This window comes from Saccoglossus kowalevskii, chromosome 4, assembly GCF_978046115.1.
Source record: "Saccoglossus kowalevskii chromosome 4, keSacKowa6.1, whole genome shotgun sequence".
NCBI lineage: Eukaryota > Metazoa > Hemichordata > Enteropneusta > Harrimaniidae > Saccoglossus > Saccoglossus kowalevskii.
The window spans coordinates 157,763-176,035 of record NC_140644.1 but is presented as its reverse complement, the minus strand read 5'-3'; the positions used below and the strand labels follow the sequence as shown (position 1 = coordinate 176,035).

At 33.7% G+C, this 18,273-nt stretch overlaps 2 protein-coding genes across 2 annotated transcripts in view; one reads left to right on the top strand and one right to left on the bottom strand.

The window, feature by feature from the left end:
• The window catches only part of LOC102808881 (uncharacterized), a 161,063-nt gene extending 148,317 nt beyond the window's left edge, over positions 1-12,746 (bottom strand). Inside the window, exon 1 of the mRNA XM_085498188.1 lies at positions 12,671-12,746. The gene's annotated coding sequence lies outside the window, so the exon portion shown is untranslated. The remainder of the gene's footprint in view (positions 1-12,670) is intronic.
• Positions 12,747-13,292: 546 nt separating this feature from the next.
• Positions 13,293-17,934, top strand: LOC102808205 (uncharacterized). The gene is made up of 2 exons (XM_006814146.3): positions 13,293-13,324; positions 13,930-17,934. The coding sequence occupies exon 2, from the start codon at positions 14,016-14,018 to the stop codon at positions 16,317-16,319; it is 2,304 nt and encodes a 767-aa protein (XP_006814209.1). The 5' UTR covers positions 13,293-13,324; positions 13,930-14,015; the 3' UTR covers positions 16,320-17,934.
• Positions 17,935-18,273: the final 339 nt, after the last annotated feature.

Here is an 18,273-nt window from a genome sequence, read left to right as displayed (position 1 = left end):
TGTACAGTAAAGTTCATGTTCAGCAGCAGTTTGAGTCTCATTTCCTACTAAAGAAATCACTCAGCTTGCTTTGCTTAGCTATTCTGAATTTCTTTGTTTCTTTAAATATCTATTGTGTCTGGTAACTGTTCTAATAAATCGGAATGTTTCTGGGTTATAGCAAATTCTTTCAAGGAGAAGGAAGAGGGACAGTTAGCAGTGCTTTATTGATCCCTACAACGTTACGTATACGGAAAGAACACTTATCTATTGTATCCTTCCAGTTACATGTACGTGACAACTTGAAAGTTTCCTCCCAAATCACAATTCCCTTAACATTTCGTTCATTTTTTTTCAAAAATCTTCTCGACCTACCTCATTTACGAAATGGTTGATCCCTAATCAAAACATTACTTTGCGCAATCGAAATCTGTACGACTTCCATGTTATTGTACTGGTGCAACAATAGAAACATGTGAAATATGCCTGGCGGCTTTGGCCGGCCATGGAGGTAATAATAGGCCGGCGAACTGGGGTTAATTTAACATCATTGTTAAAAGCATCTATTGTTAGTAACATGTACCGAGGCAGTAGCGACCGAAAAAAAATTGTTGAACGAATTTAGTTTAGACAACGAGACGATACTGCACACACATTCCCTCGCAGTGATCGATACACACTAACGCAGGGCTAACGGAAACGACTCTACTTTTTGACCCGAGTTATCATAACCCCGGAAGAACAAGAACGCACATGCGCAAGGGAAATTAGCATAATTTATTTGGATGGATAAACAGGCATGGCCGTTGCGTTGATTTTTTTACTTTTGCTATCAGTTCCAGTTACATGCGTATTTATCGGTATTTATAGGAGTTCAAAGTGAATAAATATTGATACTAAATAACAAGTGAGCTGTTATGTTTTTTTTGTTGGTAATCAATTCGATCGGGGATTTACCGTCGGCATTCCGATTCATCCCAGCCACATGCATAGGGACCGTGACTGTGTCCCGGCGACTCACACAACTTTTGCGGGTCGTCGTCGTTGTGATTGCTCGATTCATTAATTGAACAAAATTGTAAGTTATTCCAATGTATACATATTTCAACAAAACATTAATGACAGCATGTTTTTTTATCAAGACACTTTCAAATTCGTAATTATGTTTTTGGCGTTCCATAGCCATCGGTACGGTGTGCTTGCCGTGGTAAACTAAATTATAAACAAGAATAAAACATAATTGCCGAAGCCATCGGTTGAAAGGTGTGAAAACGTGCTAACTTTGTCCTTTGTGAGCTTATTAGTTGTCTGAGGTGGAAGGCAGTAGTCTGCAAGACATCTGAGAACTATGTCCGTTATATGCAGTTCAACTGATCACTGCGGCCGCTGAAGCGTGGCCGTTGGCCGCGTTAGGCAGATGGCCGCTGTAAACAGGGTACTTTACATGTAAAATTCGTAGGGACTGTTCGGTTGTGACCGCTATAGGCAGGTGGCCGCTATATCCAGGTGGCCGTTAACACAGGTTTGACTGTACATATATTTTAGAACAATTTTCTTTTTAAAATGTGGATGAAATGTTTTGCTTTTTATGTATTTTTTATGTATTGTTTTTGATTTGATAACTTTGAACTAAACAGATTTTCTATTAGCTTCAGATCTTGATCAAAGTTTGGCACCCAGTTCATAGGAGTGCTTATATTGATTTTCTGACATCTTGTTTTCTGTAAAGATTTATTGGTAGGTTTGCAAATGTGTATCAGACTGTGCAATCTCTCCATGAGTTGGTTTTGAAACCCAGTAAGGGATTCTGAGATACATTACCAAGGATATTATTACAAGATAAATCATTTGCTTCATTGAACACATACAACAATGCATATTTCCACTGAGATCAGTGACCTTTGATGTGTATCACCAGTGATCAGTCAAGTAGAAACAGTCAAAATATTTTATCAGTTTTTCACAATTTTTGCATGATATTTTCATACAGGACATCTGTTGTTCAAACTCAGGGAAGACTTTATACTGATGAACAAGGTGACCAAGTTTGATGAAGTTTGGAATAGAATTAGTAAAGTTATCATGCACACAATAACAATTATTAACGACAACGACAACAACAACGACAACGACGACGACAACGCCGGACAAAATTTTTCCCTTAATATACCTTTCCCTTCCATCTTTGATGGCACGGGCAAGGTAAAAAGCAGAAATTGAAAATTGAAACCAACAGTAGATTAAGATGATATATATACTTTTAAATTAATGTTTTATTAGGGAAATTATGACAACTTCCTAGTTGCTACTGTGAAATTTTTTATTTTAGCTTGATTTTTGCTGAAAAGGCATTTTTGGCTGTTTTGTGTGAATTTCGATAAGGTGAATGTAACATAGAAACATGGATATTATTTTCACTGATTCATCCCTTCAGTGAAAATAAATTCCAAGTGAAAATAAAGTGATTTACTCTAAAATGGGTACATTGTATTTATTCTTGGAGGTGGGGCTACTTCACTTCACTGGCTCTGTGCAAGCTCCTGTGGAACGTGTCGAAAATCTAGTGAAAACAGTCAAGGAAACAGCACAAATTCAACTTTGAAGTAATCCTGAGTAAATAAATTTACATATGTTGCATATGTAGGGGTAATCATGTTACACTTTTCACAGTAGTCTCAACAACTATCCCAAAGTACAGTTTTCTGAGAGTTTTGGCCCTTTGATTTTACTGTTATTGCCAGGCAATGAAAATGTCCAGTAGTCTGCCCTGAGAATAGGGATTATTGAACGATTAGATTTAATCAAAAATTTAATCAGAGCTATGGCTCACCTAACAATTTAAAATCAAAGAAAGCTTAGAAAGAACTCCCATGTGCTGAGAGTATTGAAGACACATTAAATATAATTCGAAATTACTTAGATGAAAACTAATTATGCAAATCAGAAAATTAATATGAACAGATTTGAGTGTAAAACTAGTGAGGTCTGCGCAATGTAACAGAAAATCTATGTACCAAGTTTAATTGAAATGTGATTAGAACCAAAAAATTATGAATTATTATGCTAATTAGGGAATTAATATGAACAGATTTTTACCCCAAACTAATTAGGTTTGTACATTGTCCTAGAGCATCTTTGTACTAAGTTTCATTGAAATGGAATAATTAGTACTTTAGATATCAGTGTGAAAGCTTAAAATTGGCTAATTATGCAAATTAGGTAATTAATATGTACATATTTTAACCCACAATTATCCAGGTCTGTCTATTGTCCTACAGGATCCATGTACAAACATTCATTGATATGTGATGATTAGTACCTGGGATATCAGTGTGAAAGTTGGAAATTGGTTAATTATGCAAATTAGGTGATTAATATGCACAAATATTTACCGAAAACTAATTGGGTCTCTGCATAATTCTAGATTCATTGAAATGTCATGATTAGTACTTTAGATATCAGTAGAAAAGCTGAAAACTAATTATGCAAATTAGGTAATTATTATGCACAAATATTTATTCAAAACAAATCAATCTCTGCATAGTCCTTGAGTATGTAAGTACCAAGTTTCATTGAAATGTAATGCTCACTACTTATATCAAAAGCTGAAAATTAATTAATTATGCAAATTAGGTAATTATATGTACTGATATTACCATAAAAAACTATCAGGTCTGTGCAGTGTCATATGACATCTATGTACCAAGTTTCATTGAAATGTGATGATTAGAACTTGAGATATCAGTGGAAAAACGGAAAATTGACTAATCATTATGCAAATTAGGTAATAAGTATCCACGGATTATTACCAAAAACTAATCCAAACCTAGCATTAGTTCAGAGCATCTACGGTATGTACTAAGTTTCATCAAAATCCAATGAGTGGTTCTTTAGATATCAGTGGAACAGTCATAGAACAGCTAAAAATTAGCTAATTATCATGCAAATTAGGTAATTAACGAGCATGGATTTTTCCAAAACCTAATCAAATCTGTGCATATGTTCAGAGCATCTATGTACCAAGTTTCATCAAAATCCAATGAGTGGTTCTTTAGATATCAGTGGAACAGTCATAGAACAGCTAAAAATTAGCTAATTATCATGCAAATTAGGTAATTAACGAGCATGGATTTTTACCAAAACCTAATCAAATCTGCGTATTGGCCCAGAGCATCTATGCACCAAGTTTTATTTTATGTATGGTTCTTCAGATAGCATTGGAACAGTCGGACACACATACACACACATACAGACACACTAACTGCAAAGACTCCCATTATGTGCTTCGCACATGGGAGTCAAAAAAATATTTTTGTAAGTATACATTTGTCCATAAATGTGCATGTGATAACTACAAGCTTATAATTCTGTAGTATATTCACTAAATAGGGCATTATGCATTTTGTTGGTACAAGTGAACTGTAACAGTAACTATTGACAACCAAGTTATTTTATACTACATGTATATGGTCATAGTTATCGTTTTCAGCTTTAGAGTAGAAAAGAGGTACATAGTTATCTCTTGAAAATACGACCTTGGCAATAAAATCAGTACGGGCTGGGGGGGGGGGGCACGTACTGTACAAAATACTTTCTTGATAAATAAAAAAACTTTAGATGCGGTTGCGTTGAACGCCAAATAAGGACAATGAGGGTGAAACACTTTCTACCCTCTTATGATATTGGTATTAAAGATTGTGTAATTATTTTGTTTGCCATGACACGTATTAAACAAGCAGCCTATCGGCTGAGATAGCTCCGCTGTTAGCAATGCACATTTCAATTAAACAACTGAAGACATCATTAGAAAATGAACAATATGAATAGTATCAAAGCAATCAGACTTACAGTTTTTAACAAGAAGTCGAAAATATCACTTTTTACCAAAAATTACAAAAATATTCACCAAAATAAATTAATTAGAGAATTGAAGATATCATCACAAAACGAACAAATCTGAGAGAGGTCCACATGTAGTACCTATATATGTAATATCAAAGCAATCGGACTTACAGTTTTCAACAAGAAGTCGAAAATATCACTTTTTACCAAAAATGACAAAAATATTCACCAAAATTAGAGAATTGAAGATATCATCACAAAATGAACAAATCTGAGAGAGGTCCACATGTAGTACCTATATATGTAATATCAAAGCATTCGGACTTGCGGTTTTTAACAAGAAGTCAAAAATATCACTTTTTACCAAAAATGACAAAAATATTCACCAAAATTAGAGAATTAAAGATATCATTACAAAATGAACAAATCTGAGAGAGGTCCACATGTAGTACCTATATATGTAATATCAAAGCAATTGCACTTGCGGTTTTTAACAAGAAGTCGAAAATATCAGTTTTTACCAAAAATGACAAAAATATTCACCAAAATTAGAGAATTAAAGATATCATTACAAAATGAACAAATCTGAGAGAGGTCCACATGTAGTACCTATATATGTATTATCAAAGCAATTGCACTTGCGGTTTTTAACAAGAAGTCGAAAATATAAGTTTTTACCAAAAATGACAAAAATATTCATCAAAATTAGAGAATTAAAGATATCAACATGAAATGAACAAACCTAAGAGAGGTCTACCCAAGGTACATATACACCAAGTATCAAAGGATTTAGGCTTGTAGTTTTCAAGAAGAAGTCGAAAAAGTAAAACATTGACACGGACGACGACGACGGACGACGGACGACGACGGACAATCACTCATATGATAAGCTCCGCTCGACAAAGTCGACAGCGGAGCTAAAAAAATAAAATTGGAAGAGAGTTGGCGGTGGTGGCACATGTAATTTATAAAAATTGAATACTGACAATTAATTTTAGAACATCTTAGATGCTTAACAAATTATCTACAATTTACTGGACTTGGGGATGTTTGATCACTGAAGATTTTATGACCATTTTATGATTCAATGCAGCAATTTCACTATTGATATGCAAATTAGTATACATCTTTTGTTTTAATTCTGGTATCAAAATGATTAAACAAATGAGTACTATTCAGTAGGCACTAATTCATTCAGATTGTATATCTGAACCTGGTCAGCAATTTTGTTAAATTTAACCATTCACTTTCACTATCTGAATGCAAAATTGAACAAAATATTCTGGTGTAAATACATAAATAGATATGCAAAATGCTGTAACTTTTTTGTTTCATATGTGTTACCGGGTATTCTACATGTATTAAAACAAATTGAGGTATCCTTTCTAATTTCTTCACAGTTATACCCATTTGAATCTTCAATAAAGGATTTATACATGACCATGTGAAGTTTTCATCCAAAATAACACTGATTTTTAATTAGTGCGAATTACATGTATATAAAATATATAGTTTGAAATAGTTTAAAACAATTTTTCTATGAGAATAATTAGTGTGAACATTCCTAACTGAACTAAAGTAAATGTTTTTATACATAGTGTTGAAACTATTGTTGATTTATTGTCAAACCACACTTTTATTTTTAATTATGTTATTGGGGGATCAGAAATGAAGGTTTCTATGGACACCAGTTTTCTCAATAGAATGTCAAGAATTTATTTCCTGCAATGTTGCTAATTAGTAGCATAACTGAAATATCTATGAAAATGTGCCAGTCAATGTGAACTCTGACCCCAAACCTCAGGCCAGGTGGGGACATACACTGTATAATGGTCAAAGTTGATTATGTCCTACCACATTGGGCAAATTTTAAATGCTCGTTCTCCATGGACCATACCAACCTGCAAATGTTACTATCAAGTACTGTACCATCATTGTACAAAAGCTAACCTGACATATTGCTCCCTGAGGTGTTAATGTCATTGATTGGGAATCACAAACTTAAAACTAACCCTATTGCTTAAAAGCTAATCTATAGTTCTTCAGAAGGTTGATCATTGGTGCATAACCCCTAATCCTTAACCCTAAAACCTGGAATATAATTGTCAATCACTGAACCCATTGATTTGCACACACATCATACTGTTTATTATTAGGTCAAAAAGATCTAGGGTTGACTTGGCTTGTTGACATATACAGACTCATTAAAGTTACATGTACATAGTTCATACAAGTAGTTGTTGTCTGTTAGATCTATCATTGAAATTTCTGGAAAAAAAAATTATAATAAAATTGTGTTTTGTCTCCAAAAATCTTCTTTTGGGGATGTTTTCTTGTAAAATAATTATTTAGTTACACCTAAAAGAATATGTAGTACTGTCCAAATAACATACACATGTGTCTTTTTATATTTGTCTTTGTTTTTTAGCAATAATCATCCAAAGTACTGATTTTAAAATTTGTTAATACTTATTTTGTCATGGAAAGTTCAATTTCTTTCAATCTACATTATTTATCCGGCTAAGAGCCCATGCCCGGACAAACGCCCACCCCCCACTTTTGATAAAATAAAGGAGTTGAGGTCATATCCTAGCAAACGCCCAGGGGTGTTTTTTCTACACCTGTAATAAAATAAAAAAACAAAAACCTATTTTTGTTCGTTCTATTAACAGCAGTCTGTTATGATTCTGATAACAAAATTTGAAAAAATAAATGTCAATTGCGTAAAACGAGGAGTGAACGCAAAATAGCTGTGACATAAATAGAGCAGCGCGTTCACCACTGTTTACGTAGTTTACATTTATTTTTTCAAGATTTTTTTATCAGAAACATAACAGCCAGCGAGTCAAAAAAATGTATATTACATGTAAAGGTTCTTTTTTTTTAAATATGTCGTGGCCCTGAAAAGGGCCGTTAGGTTTGTGTTTCCATATAGAAACTATTTAAGCAAATCTTACAGTATATAGAGAGCCGCAAAGCAAGTGTCGCACTCGTTCGGCTTTAGCGTCGCCGACAATGAAACCAATGTTGAAATATTGTAGCAACCCGTACCTGGGAGAGTGGTTTAAAGCACATTGTTTTGGCTTTATAAAATATTTGCGAATCCATAACTGGGGCCAGCGATTTTGCAATGTCATGCTGAAGACTGCCAACTTTTTTACCATCTTTCACCACAGATATTGCATTTCATGGAAATTATTCTTCTGTCGTTGGAAAAAAAATCTTCCCATTTCAAGCCCACCGCAATATCCATATAACTTGCTGAATGGTAACTTTCACCATGATTGATGAATGAACGCCTAGTCTGATAAAAAAGCAATGCTGAATTTACCTCTATGATGAAACACTAGTAGTGATGTCATTCTTAGCCAATCGGTAAGGCGGATGCTTAAAGGTCAAAGATGATTGCCAGACGGTAAACACAAGCATCGTGCGAGTCGTTTGCCGCGACCTCATTTTTCTTGTCTCTTTATTCTGATTAGACGTGAATTAAAAGTGCCAAGCTACCAGACAGCGAAATCCATGGATTAAATATGCTAAGTCCAAATGGTGTGGAACGACAAACTTCAAGACGAAGCTATAGGGATTTTGTGCAATCGCGACAGTGGCGCTGACTTGGAATTTCAGGGTTTTGACTTTTACGAAGATAGCAATGAACGTGCAAATAGAGATCTTAGATGGATTTTTTTTCTAACAACTATGAACTTTCGTAATTTTGCTGCGTAAATTAATATTGATCTTGTATGGCTGTTGATCCGATATTTGTCAAAACCGGAATAATTCACGTGTATGGGGCGACGTGTTTGTCGACGGGGATATTCTAATTCAAATGAATCTTCACTGTTGATTTTTATTATTTCTGGTTTTAATATTTGTCACATTCTAAGCAATAAATTATTTCTTGTTACACTTCTAATGCTGCATATTGTTCATTTAGTTTTGTTGCATGTTTTTGTTTGCCGTTTTACTCCCTGTCGCAGTTCGATCTGCGTGTTGCCAATTTTCATGATTTTTCGTTTTTTTTGCCAGGGATATCCGGACAAACGCCCACCCCTTCCTTTTGGTGATTTTCCATGTTCAAGACCCTGGGCTTATACGCGGATAAATACGGTAATAACTTTATCAACTACCTGAGAAATGCATTATTAGCCTATATTTATAAGAACATGTGTTAAAGTGATGCTGACTAATTTTGTTGATGTTTTTTAGAGATGAGAACATGTCAATTTGCATAACTAATCTGTTTACATAAGAGTGTTCAAATGGCAATAAAAACAACAGTATTAGTGGATCAATGTTCTGTAAAAAGTTATAAGAACAAACTGCTGTGTAAACTTATCAACTGAGAATTATGCAAAATATATGACCTGTCTTTTTATTTTTTTAAGAAGAAGTTCTTGACACATACACATAGTTTCATCATTAAATTATTAATTCCTGCTAAAAATAAAGTATTTTACAATATGTTTATCGAGTCCAGATTATAACCAGGGCAAAATAAACTCATTTTTTAAATTCATATAACCAACAACTAACTGTACATTAGAAATACACAACATATTTTGACTGGGTAACCACTTTAAAATTTGACGTACAAACTCTCAATGAGTTTATCAGGCTAGGTCTAGACACTAAAGGTAGTCGGTAAGTCCAGGAAAACTATTAAAATTGTAACTCACTTTCCTCAACAACGTATGGTAATTAAATAGGCAACATACTTTTGGAACAAGTGGGTTTAAACATTATGGTTAAGCCCTGTGAGTAGAACTATATAAGGGATAACAATATCTAACAAATGACAAATAATGAAAAAAGATCACCCTAAAATCATATTCAGTACAAGAAGTACATTTGACTACAAACAACATAGCTTTATCGGTTAACAACATTTTAAGAGTTAATACATGTACTTGTAGTCCCCCACTGCAATCATTTAATCATAGAGGTAAAAGACAGATTCAATTATGTGGAATACCGGTAACAGGGCGTAACTTAAACAGATTAACTTAAAAACAAAGCAAAAAAACAAAGGTTAGGTTTAGACATTGTCCTTTTCACACACTTTGATTTATGATAAATGTCAGTTCTATATGAAATCAAAACATTTTTTCAGTGACAAATTAGCTTAGTGGGAATACTGATCAATATTGTTGTGAATGTGAGGGGTGCAGATTTTCGTCGGCATATTACTCCGGTAAATAATTATTATTTCAACAATGTTTCAAATCCCAAACAATGTCAAAAATTAACCCAAACCTATGAAGTATACAAACCCCTAATCATAACTCTATTTTTTCACCCAAAACTGTATACAAATGTACTTGTAAATGCATTAAGTATTCACTGTGTTTACATTTTGCTATTTTCACTGATAAGTAAAATCTGCTAAATAACAATAAAACTCATTATTTCCTTGACAAATTTGTGAAAAAACAAACAGTGAATATGCTCAAAACATCAAAATAGCGATATTAAATGTCAGAGAAAATAAACGGTCTTACAGTACATTTAAAGTATTGCACTTGTTTCTAGTGCAATTAAATGGCATCAGTATTACAGGACTACAAATATCATGCACAACTAAACTGTATACTGTTCAAAACACTAAAAAATAAACAGTATATCAACAAAACTTGAAAAATTACTATTAAATAGCAATACTGATCAAATTTGTTTCATTTTTAGCCCTCAAGTGTGTGTGTAATTTTGCCAACCAAATTTTTCTCACTGATCAGCACTTCAAAATCCATTGGCCATAAGTACCGATAGTTTATTATATTAGCAGGAAACAATGCCACTATTTTTATCGTTGTTTATGAAAGACTAGTTTTTACAGATCTATCACATAGGCATGTATAGTTGCTAAAACAAAAATCAAGTTGAAGGTATTGTTTGTTACTTGACCACACAAGTTATACAGAAAAGCAAGATTGTCCACCTTCCCCTCCCATATGTCCAAATGTAACAAGAGGACACTATTTAAGCCTATTTTAAGCTGTTTACATAGCTTTGTTTTAGACAGAATTAATCATATTAAAATAAGACTTTTACATGATGATTGAGACTGCACATTTACTTATGCTAATTGCTGCATTTCAAGATATTGCTGAACGGGAAAATATTTTGCGTCCATAAAAACGAATATGCAGAAAGAAATAACAAACAATACATGTACGTATTTTCGTCCAAGTAACGTCAGAGGTCATTGAGTGACCTTTGGCACTGGAAACAACACAGTCCTGGATACATTCTCAGCGAAGTCACAGTTGATTACTTGTCTTGTGCATGAAAAAGAACTTGATATTCAAAGCTAAATATTTTTTCTCCCGACGATTCCTCTAAAAGATTTTAAAGTTTGTATGGGTTGCTTGAAAACAGACAGTTAAGGTGAGATATTGCTTTTTATTGTGCACCGATGTGCATTCGTGAAAAATCATGTTTTAAATCGCGATAGCGTTACCATTTTTACGTTTCCATTGTTTGTTTAGACGATGTCAAACTTGGCTTTGATTTTTACTTATGATTGGAGGGTGTAGATGGATTATTTTCCAGGTCATTGAGTGCAGAGCAAGAACATGTACAATTCATGACGATATTCTAGGAACCTTATTTTTTAAATTGTTTATTTTTTAAACACAAGTTGTTGCCATCCATGACCAATTTTATTAATTTCAACATCGTTACAGTTGATTTCAACATGGATATCTATTTTCACCATAGTCTTTTTGATGACCAACTATGTTTTAGAGGAAATTTATTACTTTTGTGAGCAACAAGGCAAAACACCATGAATATTTCATTTCACAGTAATTACATTATATAATAATAATACAGTTTTATTACACCGTAATGAAATTACAAATTCATTTTTGGCTGAAAGTAATAAAAGGTAAGGTAAAAAGGTAAAAGGTAAAAACAGAACGTTAAAATAACATAAGATTAGGTAGTAACAAAATTAATGTAGTTTGTGTTTTTCAAAACACACTTTCAGATACCGTGTCACACGTCTAATTAGTTTAGGATGGTTAGTATTAATAAGGATAATAAACTTGTTGATATTGTTTTCAGACTGGAAAGTGATATGATAGCCGCTTTACTTTGTTTTCCTGTTTCATTGTGTAATTAAATTTTTATTTTATTTTATAGTTTCAGATTATGGATTAAAAGGGTTGATACCAAGTTTCCGCACGTAAATGGCTATTCACCAAGTTAACCAACAGAAGATTAAACCCTATTAATCTTGTTATAAGATTAATATCTAATGAGCAAATAAACTATAACTATCATAGAACAGGCAGAAATAATAGCGTCCTCTCTCCTTCCCTTTCTAGCTCCATGGCGTGACAAACGTAAAGCACTCTTGGTTTATACAAAAAGTCCCATACAAAACGTTGTTAGGACCAGTTACTCCATGTTACTGAATCCATATAAGAAATATTGCTACATACGATACCAAAGAACAACACTGGGTCGCTGAACAGGAAGTAAAGTAACTACCAAAGTTGAGTGATTGGTCCACCATTTTGACCTCCTGACGGGACAACGATACAAACCCGAAACATATACAAAATTTGCGAAAATATGTGCACACATACGAACAACAACAAACTATATCACGGTAATAAAAACATTCTTTGGGCTGGGACATATATTATGCCTATAACTGATGATTTAAGTGTCAACCCAGTTCTTCGAAACAAAGTTTGTTAGGCGGAAATGGGACATGCTTACATTCAATTTAATATACTTCAAACTTGACAATTATTGTCGGCAAACCGCACATCACATTGTCAAATTTAACATAAGATTCCTGAAAAAAGTTATACACAGCTTAAAACTCGTTTCTTACCGCAATAAGTTAAACAGAATAACCCGATCAAACACACAATTCCAGCCGATGCAGGGATTTCCTTGTATTTCTTTACGGCTGTTGCTTTTACAATCATCACCCAGTCGGCTATATTTTATAGCAGACTGCCAACAGATTGCGAATTATGTGTAAATGAAGTTAACATTATTATTATTATTTTAAACTTTCACAGAATGTGCACTATTTATTATCACAAAGGTGTGTTGAACGCAACAAGCGATATTCATTGCTACCCTAAACAGAGAGAATGTAATTTTGTCAGGGGAGAACTTTTTTTAAACAGCCCGGTTGAACCATTTTTTCGCATTAGGAGTAATCGGTTTAAACAATCGTGTTATACATGTTTTAATGATTGTAATGAAACATTTATATATGAGTCATACATTGTCATTCTGTGTGTTTTTATAGATTATTAATATCTTCAATAATTTAGCTTGAGCTATGTGTATCCATGAAACTACAACCATTTAGTTCCATGGTGTACCCCAAACCTCTGTTTTATAATGGTAGAACCAAGCTGCCATAGTCGATGCGTTTGTGAGTGCGATCGATTATATACCAGGACTAGCTTCTAAAATAAGATAAAATTTTACCCTTTTACCGACCGGCCGTCAACTATGACTTATATTACTGGTGAGTAAATTATGTAGTGATTTTATTCCACTTATAGTGTTATGTGGATAAACACAAATATTATTTAGCATACATGAGTACAAATTTAAGTCGAAGTTCCAGCTTTGGTAACAATTGTGACTTATTTGATTTGTATTATTAATTTTAGATCATATTGTCTATTTGATGTAACTCTTGTTTAATAATACACGCAATAATAAAAATCATTTATATCCGTTGACTATACAAAACACATATAGCAATAGGTCGGACGCCATGTTTTTAGGTCAAAGGTTACTTACCGTCTGTATTATGCTTCCGGGTCAGGCACTATTTTTTCGTACAATCAAGGATTTATATGATGGGGGGGGGGGGGGGCTAAGGAAATCTTACAGTAAAAAGTGATATTTTCGACTTCTTGTTAAAAACCACAAGTCTGATTGCTTTGATGTTATACATGTAGGTACCTCAGATAGACCTCTTTCAGATTTGTTCATTTGTCTAATAGTTCTTTAATTGAAATGTGTATTGCAAACAGTGGAGCTATCTCAGTCGAGAGACTGCTTGTTTTAAAAAACATGGCCTTATACATTTAATCATCAAACAATGTGTCTTTTATTTTACAGCTTTATAATCATAGGTCGTGAGAACCATACTTTGTAAGTAGTATTAATTATCCAGTGTTTGAACCTTAGAAGGTGTACTGGTCAGTATGGAAGAATGTTCACAAACCGATATTAGCGACAACTTTGACCGCAATGTGAAAACTGATAACATGGAAAATGAGAGTCTGGTGAAAGTGAGCCCTCTGGAGGATGATTTGAGAAGTGGCAATTGTAAGCTAAATGTTCCTGGTTTTGTGGATGTTGGTGAAGCTATGGTTGCAGTGAATGACTGCGCTACACCAGATGAAGTACATGAGTTTGTAAATGGCCATGATTACATACTAGTGGATGATATGTCCATGTATCACCTTTATGTGTGTGAATCTGAGGTTGTTATTGATCATACAGAAACCATTGACAACACTGATGTAGACCCTCAACATATTGAAACTGGAGGTTGCCAGTCAACTGAAGACGAGATATCTGCAGTCACAAGTGTCTTACTGGATCTGTCATCTAAAACTGAAAATGGACTGAATGAGACAAAAATTGAAACAACCATGCTGAGTAGTCAGACTACACAACATGGTGCAAGTTTGAATTATGATGAACAGGTGTCACCAAAGCTAAAAAACATAAACATAATTGATACAGAATTATCAAAAGATGTTGAGGAAGATCCAACAATGGAGACTGTTGATGCTAAAGTTGTGGTTATTCCACAATTTTCAATTTACCCGGAAACTACTAACAGTGCGCAAGATAAATGCAACACTGATGCAAATTCTGTGAAAAGTGTATCAGATGCACAAAATACATCTGAAAGGATGGATAATTCAAGGCGGAGAAAGAGAGGTAGAAGGAAACGAACAATTAAAAACAATCGTTGCGACGTCCAGTGCAATACTAATGTGAATGTTAGTGGAGAAGACAAGACTACAGAAACACTGCAGCCACCTGGCAATGAGACTCGATGTCTAAAAACAAGTACTAAAAGTAGTGATCATGTTGACCCTGTGCTTTCAATGTCAACCACCGTTCCTGATAGCTCTAAGGTCATTAATAATGATGATTCAATTCTATCTTCATCTGAACTGAAAAAAAAGGAAATTAAGTTGTCATCAGTACGGCGAAAGAGAAAACCTACAAAGGGAAAGCCATTGAAAATCAAATTATCTTCACCTGGCCATGTTATGAAACATAAAATAAAGAACCAGTTTAAAAATTTACTGAATGGTTCAACAAAGAAAGATGAACATGATCTCCATGATGAAAGTCACAAAACTGATGAGGAAACTTTATGTGACGAAAAAATGACACGATGTAAAGTTTGTCTCAAATTATTTGAGAAACAGTATTGTGAAGACACTCATGAGGGTAAATGTGCTCGGCCTAACTTTCGATGCAGAAAGTGTGATAAAATTCTACTGACTGAACAAATGCTGGAAAGACATGTTCTTAGCTGTGGTCAGGGAATTCCTGACAAAGTAAAGGAAATTGGTAATTTTACTTGTAGACTTTGTAATTTCACTGCCTCAGATAGTGAAGCTTTTAGCCTTCACCAGAATAGTCATTTCATGGAGCGCTGTGAGAGGATCAGCAAAAAAATCTATACTTGTGATAAGTGTAGTTATACATGTACTGTTGAGAAGGCACTGGTTGCACATAAGAAAAGTGATTTGTGTGAAAATACAGATACCATGTTAAGTTGTAAAATCTGTGGAAAAGATTTCAAAAATACTGAGGCATTGTCAATGCACATGCTTACACATAAGGTAGAGAATGGCGGTTACATGTGTGACATATGTGGTGCTGAGTTCTTCACTACACAGAAAGTCATACAACATAGAAGAACTCATACCAATGAGAAACCATTTAAATGTGAATACTGCAAATATAATTGCAATAGAAGCGACAACTTAAGACTGCATATCAAGCGCATACATAAAATAGATCCTGTGAAAAAAGTAAAATCTCTGATTGTTAGTATTCCTTTGGAACATACTAAAATTAGTAAATGCAATAAGAAAAGAAACAATACAGAAGAGAAGAGCACATTGAATGTAGCCAGTGACATTCCTATGTCTTCAAGCAAGTCTGCTATTTATGATGTCTATTCTGGATCGGGTGTTCCCAAAATAGCATTATCAAGACATTTAAGTTGTAAGTTGTGTAGAATAGAGTTTCCAACAAAGGCAGCAAAACTTGATCATGTCAAACTACACAAAGATGGCAAGCTGTACAAATGTGAATTGTGTCATTTTCGATCTGTGTCCGTAAGCAAGTTAGTGGATCACATACGATGTCATACTGGTGAAAAACCATTTTGTTGTAGCTACTGTAGCTACCGATGTGCTAAAAAAGATAATTTACATATACACATGAAATTGAGGCACTCTGGTAAATTCTAGCTCAATGTTTTTGCATGAAACAAGATAGTATCATAGCAGTTCATTTAATGTTCAACACAATAAACTTTCACATAGCTAGAACAAAAGAAAATGACTATTAAACATAATTTTTCAGTACAGTTTGGGCCTTACTAAACTTCAGCCTGGCTTTGATTGTTCATTGAAACCTTTAATTTTGAGACTGAGTGTCATTCGTAATTATTTCTTGTGGTATTTGCCTGTGTCAGGCAGATTTACATATGCATATATAGGTTTTTGAAAGCAAGCTTAACCAGCTTTAAGTCAGCTTAAAGCTATGTTATATTCGGACCGTACTGTAGTTTATCGATAGTATTATAATTATTTATAACATGCTAATAGTGCATGTTTTATCATATTCTAATTGTGCACCTGTGATCATTCAATGATGTACTGTATTTGCTATTACTGTAAAATACTTTTTCACTTGGAATTTATTTTCGCTGAAGAGATAATTCTGTGAAAATCAAATCAAGCAAATATACATTTTTTCCTATATTTTACATTTAAATCAAGAATCAGTGAAAATAAATTCTATACAAAACACCCAAAAAGTCTTTTCAGCAAAAATTAATTCCAGCTAAAATAAAGTATTTTATAGTACTACACATTTGTAAGGCCATAAGTTACAGTGTGCCGTAATTTTGCAGTTTTGCATTGGGTATTTTCATTTTACCATATTAGAAAACGTGAATTCCAAATATAGAAAAGTTATGCCTGCAAGCATCCTCTAATAATAAAAACAAACATAGCTGCCCCTGAGTTTTGACAGGACTCCACACAAAGAAGTTCTCTAAATCTGTTCTAAACATTTGGATTTCGGCATTTCCATAATGTATTCTTTGGAGGAAAAGATGTATAATAATAATGTAATTACAAGGATACTGCAAAGTATACACTCAGACAGTAGAGCGGGAGTATCGATCGATGCGCATCTATGGTCGATGCGGTACTGTCTGAGTGCATACTTTGTGCATACTTTGCAGTATCCTCGTAATAACCACATTTTATTGTAGTGCATACATTTACATACATGATAGAGTGGCAATGGTCAAAATAAGCACCAGTAATGTTTTAAGCTTCTATTGGAGATCGATGCACTTCCAATAGAGTAAATACAGTACATTTCAAATTATGATGTCATATTGATGTCTGGGTGTCCAGTGTGAAACAATGAGAATGTCATTTACCACGACCATGGGTGTTCTACAATTTAAATGGGTTATATCAAGGTTTATGAGATCAAAGTACAGACAACTTAGAATTAGTAAAAAAAATAACTACTACATGTATTCACAACAGTTCAATTTGTTTTGTACAGTAGGTAAATCATGGCCAAGTGATGGGTATGATATATGAACCATGAGCGCATGTTTTTTTTATGTGCCGTAACTAGTAGTACCCGGTAGTACATATGCTATTCAAGCATGTTCCAATTTGTTCTCATGGATTGGCTCAAAATTAATTGTAAATACAATATTGTATATGTAAGTTTGAAATGATTAGAAGTGTTTATTAATATATTCATATTTTCTCAGATTTATCTTAAAAAATTTGAATGTACTGTAATAACATTCTATTAAAAACAATTGCATTATTTGAAGCTGTGTTTTTTATTCTGTTCTGAATCCACTCCTTGTGCATGTTAACATCATAGCGCAATCTGTGACCAATATTATAAATTGCACATCTGTTAGATGAAACGTCAACCGTTAAAACTGACCTACAAGACAAAACATTTGAGTCCAGTTTTAGTTCTTGTTGAACGTAACATTGTTCCAAATAGTGATGTGTGCCTGCATTATTTTTCACTGGTACAAAGACAATGCATGCATGCAACAACATGTCAGCTGTTTCTTAGGCACGACTAGGCAGATTTCATCCAAGCTGAACATCACATATATTTTTTTTCAATTAGTAAAGTTTATCATTGTAG